The sequence below is a fragment of the Notolepis coatsorum genome (assembly GCF_963971535.1).
Source record: "Notolepis coatsorum genome assembly, chromosome: 1".
NCBI classification, from domain to species: Eukaryota; Metazoa; Chordata; class Actinopteri; order Aulopiformes; family Paralepididae; genus Notolepis; species Notolepis coatsorum.
In genome coordinates, this window is record NC_140165.1 from 52852023 (window position 1) to 52874118 (window position 22096).

The 22096-nt window shown below is 48.8% G+C and overlaps 1 protein-coding gene across 6 annotated transcripts in view; it reads left to right on the plus strand.

Annotated features, from left to right (window-relative positions):
- LOC311236443 (uncharacterized protein) overlaps positions 1-22096 on the plus strand; it is a 39687-nt gene that overhangs the window by 9943 nt on the left and 7648 nt on the right. For all 6 annotated transcript variants that reach the window (XM_084324119.1, XM_084324122.1, XM_084324121.1 and 3 more), the window contains 3 exons: positions 13030-13110; positions 13390-13440; positions 14437-14638. In XM_084324119.1, the coding sequence (XP_084180245.1) occupies positions 13030-13110; positions 13390-13440; positions 14437-14591 (287 nt within the window). In that variant the 3' untranslated portion in view covers positions 14592-14638. The remainder of the gene's footprint in view (positions 1-13029; positions 13111-13389; positions 13441-14436; positions 14639-22096) is intronic.

Below are 22096 nucleotides of genomic sequence, written 5' to 3' on the forward strand. Positions count from 1 at the left end.
GTGCATCCGGAGAAAAAAAAGTCATAGTAGACACGTGGCAATGGTAATGTTAGCTAGGAGAGCTGGACAACCAGCATGCCTTGAGCTTAGCTTAATCAGGCTGAAGGCCTGTTATCCTGATTCACGTAGATAGCTCCGCCAAGAGAGGGCCATACCCCTCGACCGGCAGATACGTTAGCACTTAGTTCGTTTGAGTGAAACCTGTGAAGCACAGTTCATCCAAGTGCAAACTTGAAAAAAGACAATATGCATAACAGTCAATGCGAAGTCCTGTGCGAAGTTCAATGCTCAGATAATAAAAAGACCAATGCGTTAAAAAGTGTTGAAGTCAGAGGTTCTATGTAGGATTGTTAGTAACTGTCTAAATGCATATATAACTGTTTCCACTAGAGGGCACTCTAGGCGGAGCCACTCAAGACACCACCAGGTGGCGAGTATAAATAGAGATGTCTCCTCCTACTCTACCTCTCTCCCCCACCTACCTCTCACGGAGAGGAGGACTCATTCACATTCCATGTGAATGAATAAACCACGCCGCTTAAAGGCTACAGATAGAAACCATGCCTCTTGACCACATTATTGTCGCCCTATAGCCGGATTCTGTCAACAGGTTATGGGCCCAGATCACGCCGGGGCGAAATAATAAGGGTAGCAAGTTTAGCTAAAGTATAGGCTAGGTTAGCACCGGGAGTACCGCGTGGCTAGACGCTAGGTCAACAGGAGCTAAAACTACGCCCACCATCAAAGAGCAACATGGAATCCAACACGATGATCCTGCGCGTCAAGAGGAAGCGGAGCACCGACCCCACCGACGGGCTGCTGAGCGCAAGCGGACCCGCCCGGAGAGCAGCGCGCAGAGCCCCGAGGAGGCGGCACCGGGGGAGACGGAGCCTGCTGAGCCCAACGGAGGCGAGGGGGAGAACCCCGTCTTAGAACTCGTGGCGACCAAAGGAAGGAGCAAATGGCCCTCATTTAATGGGAAGGCAGAGGACTACGAGCTCTGGGAAGAGCACATGCTATGCTGCATACACGGTGCGGGACTGAAGGCGACGATCTTGACAGCCCCCACGGGAGACCTGACGGCGGAAGAGCAAGCCCTGGACGACCAGCGTAACGCAGACGCGTACTGTGAGTTAGCGCCACTGCTCGACGACACCAGCTTGGGGCTGATATTCCGCGACACTAAAGACAAAGGCAGAGAAAGCCTGGAGGTGTTGAGAGAGCATTACATCGGGCGAGGAAGACCCCGAGTCGTGGCCCTCCACATAGCACTAACGGCCCTGAAGAAGGGGCACACAGAGACTGTGACCGAATACATCAACAGAGCGGAGCAGATCACGATGCCATTGAGGAGTGCAGGAGAAGCACCAATCGATGGGCTAATGATGGCGATGATGATGAGAGGACTACCGGAGCTGTACAAACCGTTCACACTCCTGGTAACGCACGGTTCAGCGGACATGACGCTGGGACAGTTCAAGGCCAAGTTAAGAAACTTCGAGGCCTCAGAAGATATCCACCCAGCCGCCGTGGAGGCGGTAGAGAGGATGTTGAAGGCCCGAGCGACGCCAACGGAAAATACCAGGCCCACGACGGAGCTGGCGTGTTGGCGATGCGGAGAGAAAGGCTATCGGAGAAGTAACTGCACAAGGACTGTCTGGTGTGGCTTCTGCAGATCCACATGGCACGCAGACAGAGCGTGCATGAAGAAACGCGACCAGGGCACGCAACACGCGCATGGACAAGATGGCGGCAATGGTCAGCGTGAGACGAATCGAGGCGACGCCTGGAGAGTAGCGGGACGAGAGGGCTTCATCCCCAGGGCACTGACAGCGTACGTCACCAGGCCAACTCAGCTGCAGCAGGCCCAAAGGAAGGGACTGTTCGTGGACACAGGTGCGTCGTCCCACGTCATCAACGACAGGAGTCGGTTCATGAACTTTGACAAAACATTCCGCCCGGAGAGACACAGCATGGAGCTGGCAGACGGGAAGCGCACCTACGGGTTGGCGAAAGAGAGAGGAGACGCACAGGAATGCCTCTCGGACAGCGGGGGCGCCGGCGTACAGTGACGTTAAAGAGCGCTCTCTATGTACCATCGTTCCCACAAGGACTATTCTCTGTAATAGCTGCTACTGCGAACGGTGCCAGAGTGTTCTTCATTGAAGGCAAAAATGTTCTTGTAGAGCCCAACGGTACGAGATTTAACATAGAGGTGTATCAGAGAATGTATTACCTGCAAACAGAGTGTAATGACAACGAAAAGTGTAATGGTGACAATGATATGTGTAAAGTAACTGTCAGCCACGATATTCAGACATGGCATGAGATTATGGGTCATTGTAATTACGAGGATTTACTGAAACTGCAAGCAGTGACAGAAGGCATGCACATTGAATGTGAAAAGTGTAGACCTGATAAAGAATGTGTAGTGTGCATAAAGGGGAAGTTTGCTCAATCGAGAAACAGAAATCCCACAGAAAAAGTAAAGGTACCACTTGCGTTGGTTAACACAGATCTTGCCGGTCCAGTAAGAAACGAGTCCATAGGAGGCTTTAGATATGTACAGTCTTTTACAGATGTGTGCACAGGGGCAGTGTTTGTTTACTTTCTTAAAGCAAAGAGTGACACACTCCAGGCCACGGAAAAATTCCTGGCAGACATAGCCCCTTATGGTAACGTAAGATGTTTGAGATCCGACAACGGAACCGAATTCACAAACAGAGAGTTCCAATCACTGTTGAGGAGGAACAAGATAAGACACGAGACGTCATGTCCATATTCACCACACCAGAACGGAGTGACAGAGAGGGAATGGCGCACTCTTTTCAAAATGGCTAGGTGTAAGCTAGTAGGCAGTAACTTACCTAAGAGTCTATGGCACTATGCGGTGCAAGAAGCCGCTTACACCAGAAACAGGTGCTTTAATAAGCACACGGGCACCACCCCGTATACAGCACTGACAGGAAAGAAGTGTAATCTAGCCAGAATGCACCGATTTGGATCAGTGTGTTATGCGTACCTGCAGGACAGAGGAAAGCTCGAGTCCAGATGTGAAAAAGGACTCTTTGTAGGGCATGACAAGGGAAGCCCCGCTTTCCTGGTTTATTATCCCGGTAAAGCGGGAGTGCAGAAACACAGGCTAGTCAAGTTTGTCACAAATACAACATGTGAGGGCGAGACACAGACAGAGGAGCCAGAGCTGGAATCTAGAGTAAGGTGTGTAGAAACAGAGACACATCAGCCCAGTGTACTTAGCACGGTCGTGCAGGCAGACAGTCAGCCACCCCCAGAGGGCGATGACGAGGAGCACCCGAGGGTGACGTCAAGCGCCCCAAGCAGTGGGAGGTATCCCTCGAGGGAACACAAACCCCCAAAGTATCTGACAGACTATGCCCGAAAAGGGAGTGACAGTACACCTACCACCGTTGATTACTGCTACAGGGTAGTTAGTGGGGTACCTCAGACCTTTAAAGAGGCCATAGTGTCCCCTGAATCAAGTAAATGGGAGAGAGCAATGGATGAGGAGATGAGGTCCCTAGAGGACAACCACACCTTCACTCTAACCAATTTACCAGAGGGCAGACAGACAGTGGGAGGGAAATGGGTGCACTCAATCAAGGAGGGTATTGAAGGCCACGACAAGTACAAAGCGAGGTTTGTAGCTAAGGGTTACAGTCAGAGGGAGGGGATAGACTATGGTGAAACATTCTCCCCCACAGCCAATCTGACCAGTATAAGGGTAGTGATGCAGAAAGCAGCTGAGGACAATTAAATTTTTACATCAGATGGATGTGAAAACAGCATATCTGCATGCACCCATAGATAGGGAGATATATATGGAACAACCTGAGGGTTTACGAAAAGAAAGGAGAGAAGCTAGTGTGTAAGCTGGAAAAATCCATTTACGGCCTGAAACAGTCTGGGCGAAATTGGAACGAGATGCTTCATACATGTCTTATCGAAGATCACTTCCTACAGAACCCAGTAGACCCCTGTGTTTACTCGAGGGAGTCAAAGGAGTCAGGAAAAGTTATCATCGTCATTTGGGTGGTTGATTTGATCATCGCAGCAGACAACACTAGAAGCCTAGCACAGGTGAAAGAGATGCTCTCCACCAAATTCAAAATGAAAGAACTTGGGAGGTTAAAGCATTTTCTAGGCATGGACTTTGAACAGTCTGCCAATTGTGTAAAAATATCCCAGAAGAGATATGTGGAAAAGATCCTGAAACGTTTTGACATGCAAGAATGTAGATCAAGGGAAACACCATGTGATCAAAAACTAGACTATCAGGAGGATGCTCAGAAACTGACAGATGTAAAAATTTACAGAGAAGCTGTGGGTAGCCTCATTTATTTAACAACATGTACCCGCCCTGACCTATGTTTTGTAGTGAGTAAACTGTCACAGCATTTTGCTGACCCCACAGAGGAGCATTGGATTACAGCAAAACATGTCTTTCATTATCTTAAAGGTACAGCAGATAAACAACTGTGTTTCAGAAAGAGCAGCAAGGGTCTAGGACTTAAAGCCTACAGTGATGCAGACTGGGCAGCTGACACCACAGATAGAAGGAGTACCACAGGATATTGTGTGAGTTTGAACACAGTTTCCACTGGTTTCGTGGAAAACAAAGAAGCAGCCCACAGTGGCACTATCAACTTGTGAAGCCGAATATATGGCTCTAGCTATGACCATACAGGAGTGTATGTATCTGGAACAACTGCTTGAAGGGATGGATACCTATGTATATAAGAAGACTGTTGTTTACGAGGACAACCAGGGAACCATTGCGATTGCTAGAAACCCTGTGTGCCGACAGAGATGTAAACATGTCGATATAAAATATCATTTCATCAGATCTGTCATCAGAGAAGAAAGGATGACACTGATGTATTGTCCAACGGACGACATGGTAGCAGACGCTATGACGAAACCTTCCTTCCAAATTGAAATTGAAGAGATTTGCAGAGGTCATGTTTGGTGTGTAGATATTGACTGCCATATTCTTTTTGATGTTTTTGGATTATATTATTTCCTTTGTAAAAATGTTTTTTGGAGAAGTTATCCAGTATGCTAATACAACCCTAAGTGGGAGTGTTGAAGTCAGAGGTTCTATGTAGGATTGTTAGTAACTGTCTAACTGCATATATAACTGTTTCCACTAGAGGGCGCTCTAGGCGGAGCCACTCAAGACACCACCAGGTGGCAAGTATAAATAGAGATGTCTCCTCCTACTCTACCTCTCTCCCCCACCTACCTCGGAGAGGAGGACTCATGTGCTACTGCTCATACCATGTGAATGAATAAACCACGCAGCTTAAAGGCTAAAGATAGAAACCATGCCTCTTGACCACATTATTGTCGCCCTATAGCCGGATTCTGTCAACAAAAAGCACAAGTCATCTGAATTATACTTGAAAATAGTCAGTGTGCATACCCATTTCTGGAAATATACAGCGTAGATAAACCATGAGTGTTACCGTTCTGTTGGACCGAAAGGCCGTGGTAGGCGAGTGGAACGTTATAGTTAGCTGAGAGAGCCCGAAAGTTAGCATAGCTTGCGCTTAGCATACCAAGGCTCCGAAGCCTGTCACTCTCCGACGCCTGTAGCCTGCTCCGCCGGGGCCGGCTCACCATCCTCGGACGGGGGGACGTTGTGTCGCGTCGAAGGAACCTCTCCGCCTCGGACGGCGACGTGAATAGGTGGTTGCAGGAGACAACTCCGCGGCCCATCTTGATCTTCAGAGTCGCAGAGTATATTAATTAGGTAGACTTCTATGCCCTTCTCCCGAGCAACTCCCATAGCCTTAGAGAAGGCCCTGCGATGTCTGGCGGTATGGTCACTGTGTTATGGTTTGTAACCGACCCCAATCGCACAACACAAGACAGGTATGATGGTTTGCCAAGAAACAGATATTTATTTAGAACAGGGAAAAAGGGCACTGTCCCTTTAAGGGAGAAAACACAAAACACTGGAATAACACAAGAGGGGAAGGTAAAGTGCCTTTAAGAGGCGGGCAGGAAAAGGGAACACTATGGGAAGGTAAGGGAACGCCTAAGGGAAGGTTAAGGGAACGCCTAGGGAACAGAGGAACTAGAGACTAGGAGAACTAGGGAAAGAGGACTAGGGACTAGGAGAACTAGGGATAGAGGACTAGGGACAGAGGGGACTGAGGCCCGCGGAGGCGGGCTGGGGAACCGGGAGGAACTGGGGACAGAGAACCGCGGAGGCGGGCTGGGGACAGGGAGGAACTGGGGACTGGTGGGAAAACATCTGGGCCGCTCTGCAGAACAGAGGAGAGGGTTAATATTCAAAGGGAACAAACAGAGCAGATGCAGAACAGTCCAAATAACAAAGTAACTAAGTAAATACTATCTTCGTGTGAACAAACACACAGTGGGAGATGAAATGTCCAAAATAATATCCACGAGAGAACAAAACAGAGTGGGAGATGAAATGTCCAGACTAATAACTAAGTGAGAACTAAAGGAGGCAATACGCTGAGTGAGTGACATCACAATCAAAACTCACCCAGGCGTATGCGTAATGGTGCAGGAACAGCAGCGGGACGAGGGCAAGGGGCATTACGCTGAGTGAGTGACATCACAATCAAAACTCACCCAGGCGTATGCGTAAAGGTACAGGGACAGCAGCGGGAACGGGGGCAAGAGGCATTACGCTGAGTGAGTGACATCACAATCAAAACTCACCCAGGCGTATGCGTAAAGGTACAGGGACAGCAGCGGGAACGGGGGGCAAAAAGCATTATGCTGAGTGAGTGACATCACAATCAAAACTCACCCAGGCGTATGCGTAAAAGTACAGGAACAGCAGCGGGAACGGGGGCAAGGGCACTACGCTGGGTGAGTGACATCACAATCAAAACTCACCCAGGCGTATGCGTAATGGTACAGGGACAGCAACGGGGCGAGGGCATCGCCACCGGGTGGCTGGCTGTCCGAGCCGAGGAACAGAGCGCTGGAACAACGGCGGTGGCGAGGATGTCGTCCACCGGGTAGCCGCTGTCGGAGCCGAGGAACAGAGTGCGCGCCACACCTTGGTGTGCGCGTCGGAACAGTGGCGGTGGCGAGGGCGTCGTCCACCGGGTAGCCGCTGTCGGAGCCGAGGAACAGAGTGCGCGCCACACCTTGGTGTGCGCGTCGGAACAGTGGCGGTGGCGAGGGCGTCGTCCACCGGGTAGCCGCTGTCGGAGCCGAGGAACAGAGTGCGCGCCACACCTTGGTGTGCGCGTCGGAACAGTGGCGGTGGCGAGGGTGTCGTCCACCGGGTAGCCGCTGTCGGAGCCGAGGAACAGAGTGCGCGCCACACCTTGGTGTGCGCGTCGGAACCGAGAGACGCCTCGGGGTGCGTCTGCGAGGAGGAGTGTGCCAAGCACGAAGGTCTGGAAGATGCGCGTCGGCGCGCTGAGGTCTGGAGAGCGTGCCAAGCTCGAAGGTCTGGAAGATGCGCGTCTGTGCGCTGGTACGGAGGAGCGTGCCAAGCTCGAAGGTCTGGAAGATGCGCGTCAGTGCGCTGGTACGGAGGAGCGTGCCAAGCTCGAAGGTCTGGAAGATGCGCGTCTGTGCGCTGGTACGGAGGAGCGTGCCAAGCTCGAAGGTCTGAAGTGGAACACTGGAATACCTCCCGTAGAGGATTAGAGAGCGCAGTACAGTGTCTCCCTCCAGGCAAACGGCGGCAGGTGGCGAAGGCTTGAGCGCATCTGGCGCGCTGGTCTGGAGTGGAACACTGGAATACCTCCCGTAGAGAATTAGAGAGCGCAGTACAATGTCTCCCTCCAGGCAAACGGCGACAGGTGGCCAAAGCCCTTGAAGATGCGCGTTGGTCTAGATGTGCGTCAGGACGAACAGCTGCGCTGGGGTCTGCAGTGGAGCGCTGGGGTGCCTCCCGTGGAAGTTACAGGGAGCGCAGAACAGTCTCCTCCACAGGCTACGGCGACAGCAGACGAAGGCTGGAGCAAACATCTCAAGGCTGGAGAGATCCATCTTACAGCATTGGTAGACCAGAGGATCTCCCGAAAGAGTCTAGATGTTAGAGAATATGACTCAGCATGAATACAACACGACCCCACGCCAAAACGAGGGGAAGCGCCCTGGTATTTAAAGCCCACAGGGGGACTAATTAGCCTGCCATCACAGGTGCGAGAGATAATAGAATATCAAACAGGTGTGGCCACTAAGGGTAAGGAACGAGAGGGTGGGGGCTAGAGAGAGTGAGTAGGGAATTCCTAACAGTAGGCTTAAAGAAGACAGAGAAAAGGTAGTGAGCAGCGGGCAAAACCTCACAGTACCCCCCCCTCAACGGGAGCCACCCGGCGACCCAAAACAAATACAGACAGAGTGGCAGGGGGCAAAACAAGAGGTACTGGCCAAGCCAGCAGGGGAAGCCACCACAAGAGTGGGGCTAGCAAAAGAAACAGGGTCGCCGAGGGGTAACTAGGGTAGCAGAGGGGCAACTGGTCTAGAGGAACTGGGTCTAGAGAACTAGTCTAGCGAACTGGGCAAGAGAACTGGTCTAGAGAACTGGTTTAGGGAACTGGTCTAGAGAACTGGTCTAGAGGAACTGGTCTAGAGGAACTGAGGGGCAAGCAGGGTAGCTAAGGGGTAACCATGGAAGCACCGGGAAAGGGCTAGCAGAGGGAAGGTTAGCTGCCAGGGCACTGATAGCTACAGGGCCTATGCTAGCTGTACTGCTACATCAACATAGAGGCTGCGCAAGCTGCCGGAGCCAGGCTAGCAGAGGGAAAGGGTAGCTGCCAGGGCACTGATAGCTACAGGGCCTATGCTAGCTGTACTGCTACATCAACATAGAGGCTGCGCTAGCTGCCGGAGCTAGGCTGGCAGACAGGGCTGGACCAGCATGAGAGCACAAGCTAGCTGGAAGGACAGTCCTAGCTGTGTGAGAAAAAACTGACCTTGCTAGCTGAAAGGGCAGTCCTAGCAGTGGGATAAACTACACAAAAAAAGTGGAGGCCATGCAGAGGGACCGGGTTAGCTGCTTGGGCCTGGCTAGCTACAGGGCCTATGCCAGCTGCAAGGCTGCATTAACATAGAGGCTGTGCTAACAGCCGGGGCCAAGCTAGCAGACCGGGGCCATGCAGAGGGAAACTGGGTTAGCCGCCAGGGCATGGCTAGCTACAGGGCCTATGCCAGCAGCAAGGGCTGCATAAACATAGAGGCTGTGCTAGCAGCCGGGGCTAAGCTAGCAGACAGGGGCTCTGCTGAGGGACTGGGTTAGCTGCCAGGGCATGGCTAGCTACAGGGGGGTCAAACAGGGCAAAACGGGAAGCAAACAGGGGAGCTAACCGGGGAGACTAACAAGCTAACGGGGGAGCTAACAGGGCTAACAGGGGAGCTAGAGGGAACAAGAAAAAAAAAGGCAAACTCAACATACACCGTCTGTGCTGGCTGGGGTCGTCGATTTGGTGGGGTCGTACTGTTATGGTTTGTAACCGACCCCAATCGCACAACACAAGACAGGTATGATGGTTTGCCAAGAAACAGATATTTATTTAGAACAGGGAAAAAGGGCACTGTCCCTTTAAGGGAGAAAACACAAAACACTGGAATAACACAAGAGGGGAAGGTAAAGTGCCTTTAAGAGGCGGGCAGGAAAAGGGAACACTATGGGAAGGTAAGGGAACGCCTAAGGGAAGGTTAAGGGAACGCCTAGGGAACAGAGGAACTAGAGACTAGGAGAACTAGGGAAAGAGGACTAGGGACTAGGAGAACTAGGGATAGAGGACTAGGGACAGAGGGGACTGAGGCCCGCGGAGGCGGGCTGGGGAACCGGGAGGAACTGGGGACAGAGAACCGCGGAGGCGGGCTGGGGACAGGGAGGAACTGGGGACTGGTGGGAAAACATCTGGGCCGCTCTGCAGAACAGAGGAGAGGGTTAATATTCAAAGGGAACAAACAGAGCAGATGCAGAACAGTCCAAATAACAAAGTAACTAAGTAAATACTATCTTCGTGTGAACAAACACACAGTGGGAGATGAAATGTCCAAAATAATATCCACGAGAGAACAAAACAGAGTGGGAGATGAAATGTCCAGACTAATAACTAAGTGAGAACTAAAGGAGGCAATACGCTGAGTGAGTGACATCACAATCAAAACTCACCCAGGCGTATGCGTAATGGTGCAGGAACAGCAGCGGGACGAGGGCAAGGGGCATTACGCTGAGTGAGTGACATCACAATCAAAACTCACCCAGGCGTATGCGTAAAGGTACAGGGACAGCAGCGGGAACGGGGGCAAGAGGCATTACGCTGAGTGAGTGACATCACAATCAAAACTCACCCAGGCGTATGCGTAAAGGTACAGGGACAGCAGCGGGAACGGGGGGCAAAAAGCATTACGCTGAGTGAGTGACATCACAATCAAAACTCACCCAGGCGTATGCGTAAAAGTACAGGAACAGCAGCGGGAACGGGGGCAAGGGCACTACGCTGGGTGAGTGACATCACAATCAAAACTCACCCAGGCGTATGCGTAATGGTACAGGGACAGCAACGGGGCGAGGGCATCGCCACCGGGTGGCTGGCTGTCCGAGCCGAGGAACAGAGCGCTGGAACAACGGCGGTGGCGAGGATGTCGTCCACCGGGTAGCCGCTGTCGGAGCCGAGGAACAGAGTGCGCGCCACACCTTGGTGTGCGCGTCGGAACAGTGGCGGTGGCGAGGGCGTCGTCCACCGGGTAGCCGCTGTCGGAGCCGAGGAACAGAGTGCGCGCCACACCTTGGTGTGCGCGTCGGAACAGTGGCGGTGGCGAGGGCGTCGTCCACCGGGTAGCCGCTGTCGGAGCCGAGGAACAGAGTGCGCGCCACACCTTGGTGTGCGCGTCGGAACAGTGGCGGTGGCGAGGGTGTCGTCCACCGGGTAGCCGCTGTCGGAGCCGAGGAACAGAGTGCGCGCCACACCTTGGTGTGCGCGTCGGAACCGAGAGACGCCTCGGGGTGCGTCTGCAAGGAGGAGTGTGCCAAGCACGAAGGTCTGGAAGATGCGCGTCGGCGCGCTGAGGTCTGGAGAGCGTGCCAAGCTCGAAGGTCTGGAAGATGCGCGTCTGTGCGCTGGTACGGAGGAGCGTGCCAAGCTCGAAGGTCTGGAAGATGCGCGTCAGTGCGCTGGTACGGAGGAGCGTGCCAAGCTCGAAGGTCTGGAAGATGCGCGTCTGTGCGCTGGTACGGAGGAGCGTGCCAAGCTCGAAGGTCTGAAGTGGAACACTGGAATACCTCCCGTAGAGGATTAGAAAGCGCAGTACAGTGTCTCCCTCCAGGCAAACGGCGGCAGGTGGCGAAGGCTTGAGCGCATCTGGCGCGCTGGTCTGGAGTGGAACACTGGAATACCTCCCGTAGAGAATTAGAGAGCGCAGTACAATGTCTCCCTCCAGGCAAACGGCGACAGGTGGCCAAAGCCCTTGAAGATGCGCGTTGGTCTAGATGTGCGTCAGGACGAACAGCTGCGCTGGGGTCTGCAGTGGAGCGCTGGGGTGCCTCCCGTGGAAGTTACAGGGAGCGCAGAACAGTCTCCTCCACAGGCTACGGCGACAGCAGACGAAGGCTGGAGCAAACATCTCAAGGCTGGAGAGATCCATCTTACAGCATTGGTAGACCAGAGGATCTCCCGAAAGAGTCTAGATGTTAGAGAATATGACTCAGCATGAATACAACACGACCCCACGCCAAAACGAGGGGAAGCGCCCTGGTATTTAAAGCCCACAGGGGGACTAATTAGCCTGCCATCACAGGTGCGAGAGATAATAGAATATCAAACAGGTGTGGCCACTAAGGGTAAGGAACGAGAGGGTGGGGGCTAGAGAGAGTGAGTAGGGAATTCCTAACAGTAGGCTTAAAGAAGACAGAGAAAAGGTAGTGAGCAGCGGGCAAAACCTCACACACTGAAATCCGTGGCGAATCTGAGAGTATAATTACCCACTTTTGGAGGGTGTTTCCTGGCCTCTTGTAGAATAGCCTGACGTATAGGGAACCGCAGGCAGCAAAAAATAAAAGCGCGTGGACGTTCGCCCTTCTCCGGGGGGCCGTTCCTGAATATTCTATGCGCCCGCTCAATCTCCGGTTTAGAGACGGTCGGAAACCATTGTGGAATCATCTTTTAGAGATAATGAATCGGCGCATAGTTTTCAATGTTCTCGGGCAAGCCGTAAATTCTCACTCATCCCCCTCATTTAATGTCCCCATCTTGTTAGATATTTGTTTCGCCACGATGTATCATGTGAAAGTATGTCGTAAAATTAACGTCGTAATCAATATAAAAGTGAAGTGGTCACAGAGCTTGGAAAAGCTACGCCGCCATCCGATCTGAGCGTAAAGTGCAAGGGTTAACCTTCTGTAGTGTGATAGTGGAAGGTTAACCGTCTGTAGTGTGGTAATGAAAAGTTAACCGTCTGTAGTGTGGTAGTGAAAGGGTTAACCTTCTGTAGTGTGGTAGTAAAAGGGTTTTAACCTTCTGTAGTGTGGTAGTGAAAGGGTTAACCTTCTGTACTGTGGTAGTGAAATCATTAACCTTTTGTAGTGTGGTAGTGAAAGGTTAACCTTCTGTAGTCTGGTAGTGAAAGGTTAACCTTCTGTAGTAGTGAAAGCATTAACCCTTTGTAGTGTGGTAGTGAATGCATTAACCCTTTGTAGTGTGGTAGTGAAAGGGTTAAGGCATTGATCACTAACCATCGTCGATCAAGTTGTACAAGTTTTAATTGATTTGTTATCCTTTGCTTTTGTCTCGTCTTGTTGTCTTATTGTTGTGATTTTATATGCTGTGATTTCTATGCTTTATTTATGATTGTTTATCTCTGTACGTCACGTCTTGACGTGACTGCAAACGAGGGAAACCTCCATTGCCTTTTGGAGTTTAAATAAAGGTTTGAAAAAATATACACACAAGTACAACTGGTCTACACCGGCTTCTTAAACAATGTGTGGTGGATGTTGTTGCATTCTAGAACCTGTAGGTGGCAGTGGTTTCTGACTGTTCATTCTTTTTGCCACAGCTGCAGCTCCAGGTCGCCCAGACACAGGGATCATTGAGACGTTCACACTTTTGCCTGAAACCACCACAGGCTCTTATATAGGTGAGGACGATGAGGTCATTGCTGGGGCCAAGGGGTCAAAATGAAAATGAAAATGAAAATGAAAATGAAAATGAAAATGAAAATGAAAATGAAAAAATATAATTAAAAAGGTTACAAAAATAAATACACCTCTTCACTTTTTACCATTCATTTGGACTAAAAAAGAGTCCTACAATAGGATAACACAGCTAGATGATAAAGGATAAATAATGGCCAGCCCTATTTGTGTGAATCTTTTCAACACCTCTCATGTCTTGTAACATTATGTTCCATCCACAGCTCCCCTTCCAGCGCTCAGCTCAGACGGGACATACGAAGCTATCATTGCAGGTAATATTATGTGTATTATGTGCTTATTCACAAGGATCTGGTCCATATTCACAAGGCCTCTCAAAGCGGGAGCGCTGATCCGGAGTCAGCTTCGGTCTGTGATCTGGGTCCATATTCACAAGGCCTCTCAAAGCGGGAGCGCTGATCCAGAGTCAGCTTCGGTCTGTGATCTGGGTCCATATTCACAAGGCCTCTCAAAGCGGGAGCGCTGATCCAGAGTCAGCTTCAGTCTTGTTAGTTTTGGACAAGTTACCCATACTGTACGAGCTCTGAACTCTCTTGCATCTACTCATTTTATACCTGCCTACTGCTTTCACTGTCTACAACTGCCCTACACTATAACTACCTACCTCAAACTATAGTCTACCCATATAACTTTGTATGATAACATGTACAATAATGTTGTATATACCATATATATATATTTTATATATTCATATTTAAAAATACTAAATACTGAGAAGGTTAGGATGTTTACCTTCAGCTCTCAAGGCTTGTTTGTAGTCTCTCTCAGTTTAAAAACACAATAACATAATTATTTTTAAACAACTCTCCTCTAACCATTTACCAACCAACAATCTCACATGTCAGTCTAGAACTTTGAGAACTCAACGTTCTAACGGTGATGTCACAATGGCTACTAGCTGTAGCTAGTAAAAAAAAAAAACACTGATTTATTTTGCACATAATGTCTCACACACATCCAAAAACGTTAAGCAGTTTTGCACACATTCATTTAGTTTGACGGTTATAGTAAATTAGTTTGAATATAATAATACAAAAAATAATACAATAAATTTAAATTGGCATAATTACAGGCATAAAATGAGCAGAGAATTTATACTAAAACCTCCCGGAAAATGTGTAAAAGAAAAAAAGATTGTATTAGACTTAAAACCTATAGAAAATAAGAAATATGGCCACCAGTGATGTCATTGGGGGGGCATTGGATCCTTGTGTCATGTTAATTACCGGCCCGACCTCCGACCTTCCCAGGGGCCATTGTGGCGGTGCTCCTGGTGGCGGTGTGCGTGGCCGTGGCCCTGCTGTACCGCACGTCCTCACGGAAGGGCTCCTACCTGACCCGGGAGATGGACGCAGAGGCGCTGCAGTCGGACACGTTCGACGACACGGCGCAAGAAGAGGAATAGAAAAGCATTCGATGGGAAACGGCACTTGTCGTGACATGGACTAAAAGGTACAGTGGAAGGTCCGTTTAAGGCCTCTCTCGCAACCCCCCCCCCGCTCAACTTTTGCCAATATGAAAAGTAAATATATTACTTATACAATATGTACATATATTACTTATGGCTAAGATAAGATAAGATGATCCTTTATTGATCCCCTTGGGGAAATTCGGGTGTCAAAGCAGCATGGGGGGGGGGGGGGGGGGGGGGTACAGATTGGGGGATGCATAGCTTCACAGTCCTATATACACTATAGGTACACTTAAAGTATATGTAGCAGGGTGGATTATCCCTGCTTCGTGGGAACGGTTGCTGGCAGTCACGAGGTAGCTGGACACAGTAGAACTCTGTCTGACTGCACCCTCGTCTTTGGGCCTGGGGCGTCGACTGGAGGCTGGTAGTGTGAGTGGATGGGGCCCGGGATTTACCAACCTGGTCTGGTACTCTGGTCTTCCTTCCCTGCAGCAGGGCGGTCAGCAGTACTCCCCAACACGCTCCCACTCCCCCCAGTTGCTCCTTAAACCCTCCCACACCTAGTGACTGAATTGTAATTAAATACTCTGAGTTCCCCCCGCAAGCAGTACCCTCCCTCAATGACCCTAAAAACCTTACAATGAAGAGGGAAAGGTGGAATAGGAAAGGGTTAATTATATTAACGTTACCCACACCAAAAGGATTGTCAACCGGCCCATGGATAGACACACACACAAATCTCCCATCCGATTCTTTAATGTTATGTACTGGTCAGTTACAATGATCTACTACTAGTGGCCAATTGGACGGAAGTCCCACTATAGTACCGTTGGTAACTCCATACCTCATAAACACGTATATTATACAGTATACACCCACCTCTGGGTTAATATCAGGGATAATATACTTCACTGTGTTTGACTCATCACCCACGTCTGGGTCTTCACCCTGTATAATACCTCAAAAGGCTTTAATTATACGGCAAGAATAATACCTCTCTAGGCTTTATTTATAATACACCAGGGCCCTCATTCATCAATGTGTGCGTAGAACATGTTCTATTTCCACACGTAAGCACGGAATGTAGAACCAGTGTACGCACAGGGAAGTCGGGATTCATCACACGTGCGTACTCAGGCTCTACGCACACCTGTCATGATGAATCCCACCTTGGCTCTGCGCCGAGGCTCGTGCACACTTTCACGTATTTGCATACCAGAAACGCCCCGATTAACCATATACGGTAATGGAATACACCCATGAAATGTGGAAAAATGGACTAAGCCGAGGGAAGCGTGTCATGACTTGAGACAGGCTGACAGACGTGTACACTTACGGTGATGTCGGATATGATATCTATTAACCATTGCTGCCTGGGCAGCGCAAACACTAATAAATACCGCGCTGGAATATGACTGCCTTTTCCCGTGTTGTTTGATTAATACCCAGGGATTAAAGTTCTCCTCAATTTTATTCCAAATCGCGATGGTTCTCCCGTAAATTTTCTACCTGCTGCATATGATTTCTAGAGGCATACTACAATCTATTTTGATGTCAGTATTGGGTAGCCTATATAAACAATAATACAAGAGCATATACAAGAACAATGAATCTCACTGCATGTATGATGTAGCCTGCCTTTCAATACATGAACTTGAATTCCATCATGTTTGTGTGCGGGACTCACAAGGCTGTTGTCACAATGGGTGGTACCGGTACAGTAATAATAACAGTCCACACAATATCACGATCCATGCCATAGCCTATGTTCTATTAGGACATGATCTGTGACGACAAATGTTCTAGAATGTTTGATTAAGATATCATACTCTGACAGCATGCCTATGATCAACAAAAACGCGAACTTGAATCCCATCATATACATAGTCTGTCCACTATCTGGTGTCATTGCAATGCGTTTTCTATTCTTTCTTATACAGTAAAAAGGGGGAAGAACACTATATTCATATGACTTGTATTCGGCTTACAGCTTCGAAATTCCACTTGTTTCGTTTAACGTAAAGCCTTTTAAATATAATCAAAACGTTCCCGTGTTTCTGCGGTCTGCGCAAAATAATAACGAGTTGAGCTTTATGATTTATGATGAATTGAAAATGGGGGACCCTGATGTAAACAAGACGAAAGTCTTTCTCTGGTCTGCATCCCCAATTAACAATTGTATGTACTGAGCTGTACTGTACTGTACCCATTCTGCAATCTGTTAATAAACTTTTCAATCAATCAATCAATCAAGCTACGCGGAGCGCAGTCAGTCAGTAGCCTACACCCCGTATATTCCGATAACGCTATATAAACCATGCTGCATTCATTCTGAGAGAAAGATCTATTATTCCAAATGCTATTTATAGGGTTTTGACCATAATTACACTACTGTTGCTATTTTACAATGAACTATAATGAACTACGGTTCGTACAGAACATGCCAGTGTTATTATGCACAGAAGCTCATTTCCTTGTTCTAATAATATATTCTACCACTGGGCGTCAGGTAAGTGTGCTCTGACCTGTGCGTAGACGTAAGCACGGAGTCAAGTTCAAATCGAAATGGATGAATCCCACTCTTTGCTTAGAAATGATCGTACGCACAGGGTAAGCACAGATCTGTGCGTAGAACACGTTGATGAATGAGGGCCCAGGTCTGTAACTTCCCCACAGGGAAAGGGTTAATTGGATGGGAAAATATTATTAAACACACATGTTATCACACTCAAAGGAAAGGAAAGAAAACAAACGTGTGGGCCCACTAATACCTTGCAAAAGCCCTATTCTAATGCCGGCATATATTGTTTGGGGTCTGTAGTTAGCAACGTTAACTTCGCCCGCAGGCCGCACCACACTGTGTATAGTGCAATAGATCCTGGGCACCGAAGCCCTAATGTACTCTACCAAAATGGCGGCCGCGCCGCTCCACCACCGTCCGGGTGGCAAGATGGCATCGAACGCTCTCGTCGCAGGTGCTAGCAAGCAGGGCTGGAGCAGGGGCAGTGGTGGGTTGAGAGCGCGTGCTGTGTGCTGGCGACCTCTGCTGGACGGGACAACTCCCAGCCGGTGCAGAGCTGATGCAGAACGCCGGTGAAGACAGCTGCTGATGGCCGGAGCAGACTGTTTGTAGGTCCATGCACGTATCTGGGCTCGCACTCTATTTCCGGCACAGTAACTACTATAACCCGACTACTGTTGTTAGCCGCACGCTACTTATACCGCACACAGTAACTACTATAACCCGATACTGCTTTGTTCTGCACCGTTTGCTCACACACTATCGCTGGTACTTCTAGGATATCACGTCAACTAGCAAGTACTTCCTATCACCCGTCGCTGTCCCACGGGGCCCTTCGACATAACTTCTGCAACAGGGCTCTTCCGGAGCTCCCGCCTGTTGCGACTGCTCATGGTCAAGTTCACTGCCGAAGAGAACGTCTTTCTCCTTCCGCTCCCATATATCTCCTTCCATCTCTCCCCGACACTCTCTGCCTGCCACCGCCCCCTGCTGGTCGCCCACTAGCTCCACAGGGAAAAGGACTGCAGAACAGAATCCAGTACTGCCGTTTATAATCCATATTCCAGCGATAGAAGAAGGAGGCGCTTGTGTCATTGTTCGTACGAGTATCAATGAAACTAATTAGAATGTCTTGGTGCAGAAAGAGGAGATAAAAGGCAAGTCAGCAGTTCTGAATAATAAACAATATTTTCAGGCTGCTACATATAGATACAACATACGTACATTATGTACCTTTTTTCCTGTGGTTATTACTTTATTTACAGTTTCTGATGAGAGCGTGTTGCTCTGTTATGACGTAGCAGTGAATGATGTGGATGATGCAGGTGGATGATGCTGGATGGATGATGCTGGTGGATGATGCTGGTGGATGATGCTGGTGGATGATGCTGGGTGGATGATGCTGGTGGATGATGCTGGTGGATGATGCTGGTGGATGATGCTGGGTGAATGATGCAGAGTGGATGATGCTGGTGGATGATGCTGGTGGATGATGCAGAGTGGATGATGCTGGTGGATGATGCTGGGTGGATGATGCAGAGTGGATGATGCTGGTGGATGATGCTGGTGGATGATGCAGAGTGGATGATGCTGGTGGATGATGCTGGTGGATGATGCAGAGTGGATGATGCTGGTGGATGATGCTGGTGGATGATGCAGAGTGGATGATGCTGGGTGGATGATGCTGGGTGGATGATGCTGGTGGATGATGCTGGTGGATGATGCTGGGTGGATGATGCTGGGTGGATGATGCTGGTGGATGATGCTGGTGGATGATGCTGGGTGGATGATGCTGGTGGATGATGCTGGTGGATGATGCTGGTGGATGATGCTGGTGGATGATGCAGAGTGGATGATGCTAGTGGATGATGCAGAGTGGATGATGCTGGGTGGATGATGCTGGGTGGATGATGCTAGTGGATGATGCTGGTGGATGATGCTGGTGGATGATGCTGGTGGATGATGCTGGGTGGATGATGCTGGGTGGATGAAGCTGGGTGCATGATGCTGGGTGGATGAAGCTGGGTGCATGATGCAGCATGGATGATGCTGGGTGGATGAAGCTGCATGATGCTGGGTGGATGATGCTGGTGGATGATGCTGGGTGGATGACGCCTTCCCCAGATAATATTGTGTATGCATTAGACCTTTTTTCGGTAAACAGCAGACAGCAGATGTGCTTTCCAAGTCCTCTGATACCAACGAAAAAAATATCTGACATGAGCTAACGAAAATTAAGCATTAAATACTTATTTTTGTCTTTTAATAACCCAGAAAGCTATGATTTTGGATGGATTATTGACAATGTGCATACTGTAATGCATGTCATAGCCCCGCCTTTACACTGTGCCTTAAATTCAATCAGAATAAATGTTCAAATATTTTCTTGATAAACCTCATGGTCCTATGATGTAAGATGTCTGTTGGTGCAGTTGTCTCTAAACTATGTGGTAGCTGCTCCTCCTTGTGGCTCAGATACAGTACTACAACAACAAGCTGTATGCCTGTATGTCAGATCAGCCACCCTACATCACAACTCCTTCTTGTTTGGTTTCTGAGCTGCGGTCCGTATGTTTTCCATTTTGGACCACAGGAAGAATTTCAACTGAGCTGAGCTGAACTGAACTGAACTGAACTGAGTTGAGTTGAGTTGAGTTGAGTTGAGTTGAGTTGAGTTGAGTTGAGTTGAGTTGAGTTGAGTTGAACTGAACTGAACTGAGCTGAACTGAACTGAATTTAACTGAACTGAGTTGAACTGAACTGAGTTGAGTTGAACTGAACTGAACTGAATTGAACTGAACTGAACTGAACTGAATTGAACTGAACTGAACTGAACTGAATTGAACTGAACTGAACTGAACTAAACTGAACTGAACTGAACTAACTGAACTGAGTTGAGTTGAGTTGAGTTGAGTTGAGTTGAGTTGAGTTGAGTTGAACTGAACTGAACTGAACTGAACTGAACTGAACTGACCTGTCTTGCACCTCCCCAAAGAGTGGAAAAACCATCCGCTCTGAGAACACAGTGAAGCATGAATCACCACCCACTGAACTCCACCCAGGATCGGTAGAAGATCAAAAACCTGGCCTCGATTTCAGTCTGGCTCAGATTTTGAGTTGAGTTGAGTTGAGTTGAGTTGAGTTGAGTTGAGTTGAACTGAACTGAACTGAACTGAGCTGAACTGAACTGAATTTAACTGAACTGAGTTGAACTGAACTGAGTTGAGTTGAACTGAACTGAACTGAATTGAACTGAACTGAACTGAACTGAACTGAATTGAACTGAACTGAACTGAACTGAATTGAACTGAACTGAACTGAACTAAACTGAACTGAACTGAACTAACTGAACTGAACTGAGTTGAGTTGAGTTGAGTTGAGTTGAGTTGAGTTGAGTTGAGTTGAACTGAACTGAACTGAACTGAACTGAACTGAACTGACCTGTCTTGCACCTCCCCAAAGAGTGGAAAAACCATCCGCTCTGAGAACACAGTGAAGCATGAATCACCACCCACTGAACTCCACCCAGGATCGGTAGAAGATCAAAAACCTGGCCTCGATTTCAGTCTGGCTCAGATTTACACCCAACAGAGTTAGAAGCCTGTGCTGCTTTTTTTCCATTGCATTTTTTTTACACAGCCAAGTGTTATAGACACCACTTATTGGGTTTCTATAAATAAAAGTGTTTCAGACGGAGGCATTCCTCTCCTATCGATAGACATGGGGGGAAGGGGGGGGGGGTGGTCGCTGGCAGACGACGAGGCAGGCGGCCAACGGGGCCGTGAGTTACGGTATCTCCAGCCCAGGCCTTTTCAAACGGTTGCGCGGAGGCCAGTGGAATTCCTCTGGCGTCGGGAGGTGAGACGTTATGTGCACAAACAGTTGCCCTTTCCCGTTAGAACGGAGGGACCACACACTGGGATGGATGATCCGGGACGAGCAGTGAGTCACCCCCGCTTTGATCAATGGTTTCTTCGGATTGCAACCCCCCCCCCCCCTGAATATAATCTTCCGGACTACAGTTGATCTTTTGTTTCGTTCATAAGTCAATGGACACAGATGATATGAGATACTGGTGCCTCGGACCAGACTAAGATGAATACCGTCTGGGACAGTCGTCCTCAAAGTCCTTGAAGTCCTTGAAATGGAACGAGTTCTCTATTGTGTAATTGAATTCACTAGAAGTTAGTAATACAAAAAAAATGCTATTATTCTGATCACTCTGATCTTCACGCCTACAGTATATACAACCATGGAATTCTTTACTGTATCATAGCTAACCACAAACATCTTCTCAGCCGTCGCTGAGCCAAAGCCCTCTCAGATGGGCCCACTGTGGCGCGCTGTGTATAATATTTAGAGTTCGCTAGTCTGCCCGGTCTACAGTCTTGCTGTTATACACGGCAGACATGTTCCGGATGCACTTGTCGGACAACTTAAAGGAACATGGAACATGATACATGGAAACGCTGTCAGGGAAGGATGGGAAGGGTACTGTCTCTAATTGGGGGGAAAGTATGATTAACTCAAATAGGGATGTACAGCCTCCATTTCTCTTCTCTCATACCTACAGATGGTTTCACTGGAATCCTGTTGCTAGGGAACAGTTTGAAAGTGTATTTCCTGTCAACTATTCGCATTAGCAATAACATTGCGACAGGAAATAAACTCTTAGAATGTTGCTGTTTGAAACTCATCTATTCTAACGACTACATTTAAAATGTTGTCTGATAACGAATACCATTCAGATCCATAGTTTTTATATTCATATGCCATTTAGTCATTGGACTTAACAATACTGAGATAGTCTTTTATTTTCATTTTAGAAATCGAATATCTCTTTGCGCTTTTATTTCGGACATGTTACATGGCTCTTGGTATCGGGCATCGAGGAAATTCTCATGTCCACTCTCGACTCCTGAGTAGGGTGACCAAACATCCTGATAGGTGCAGGACAGTCCCGCATTTTAGTCCT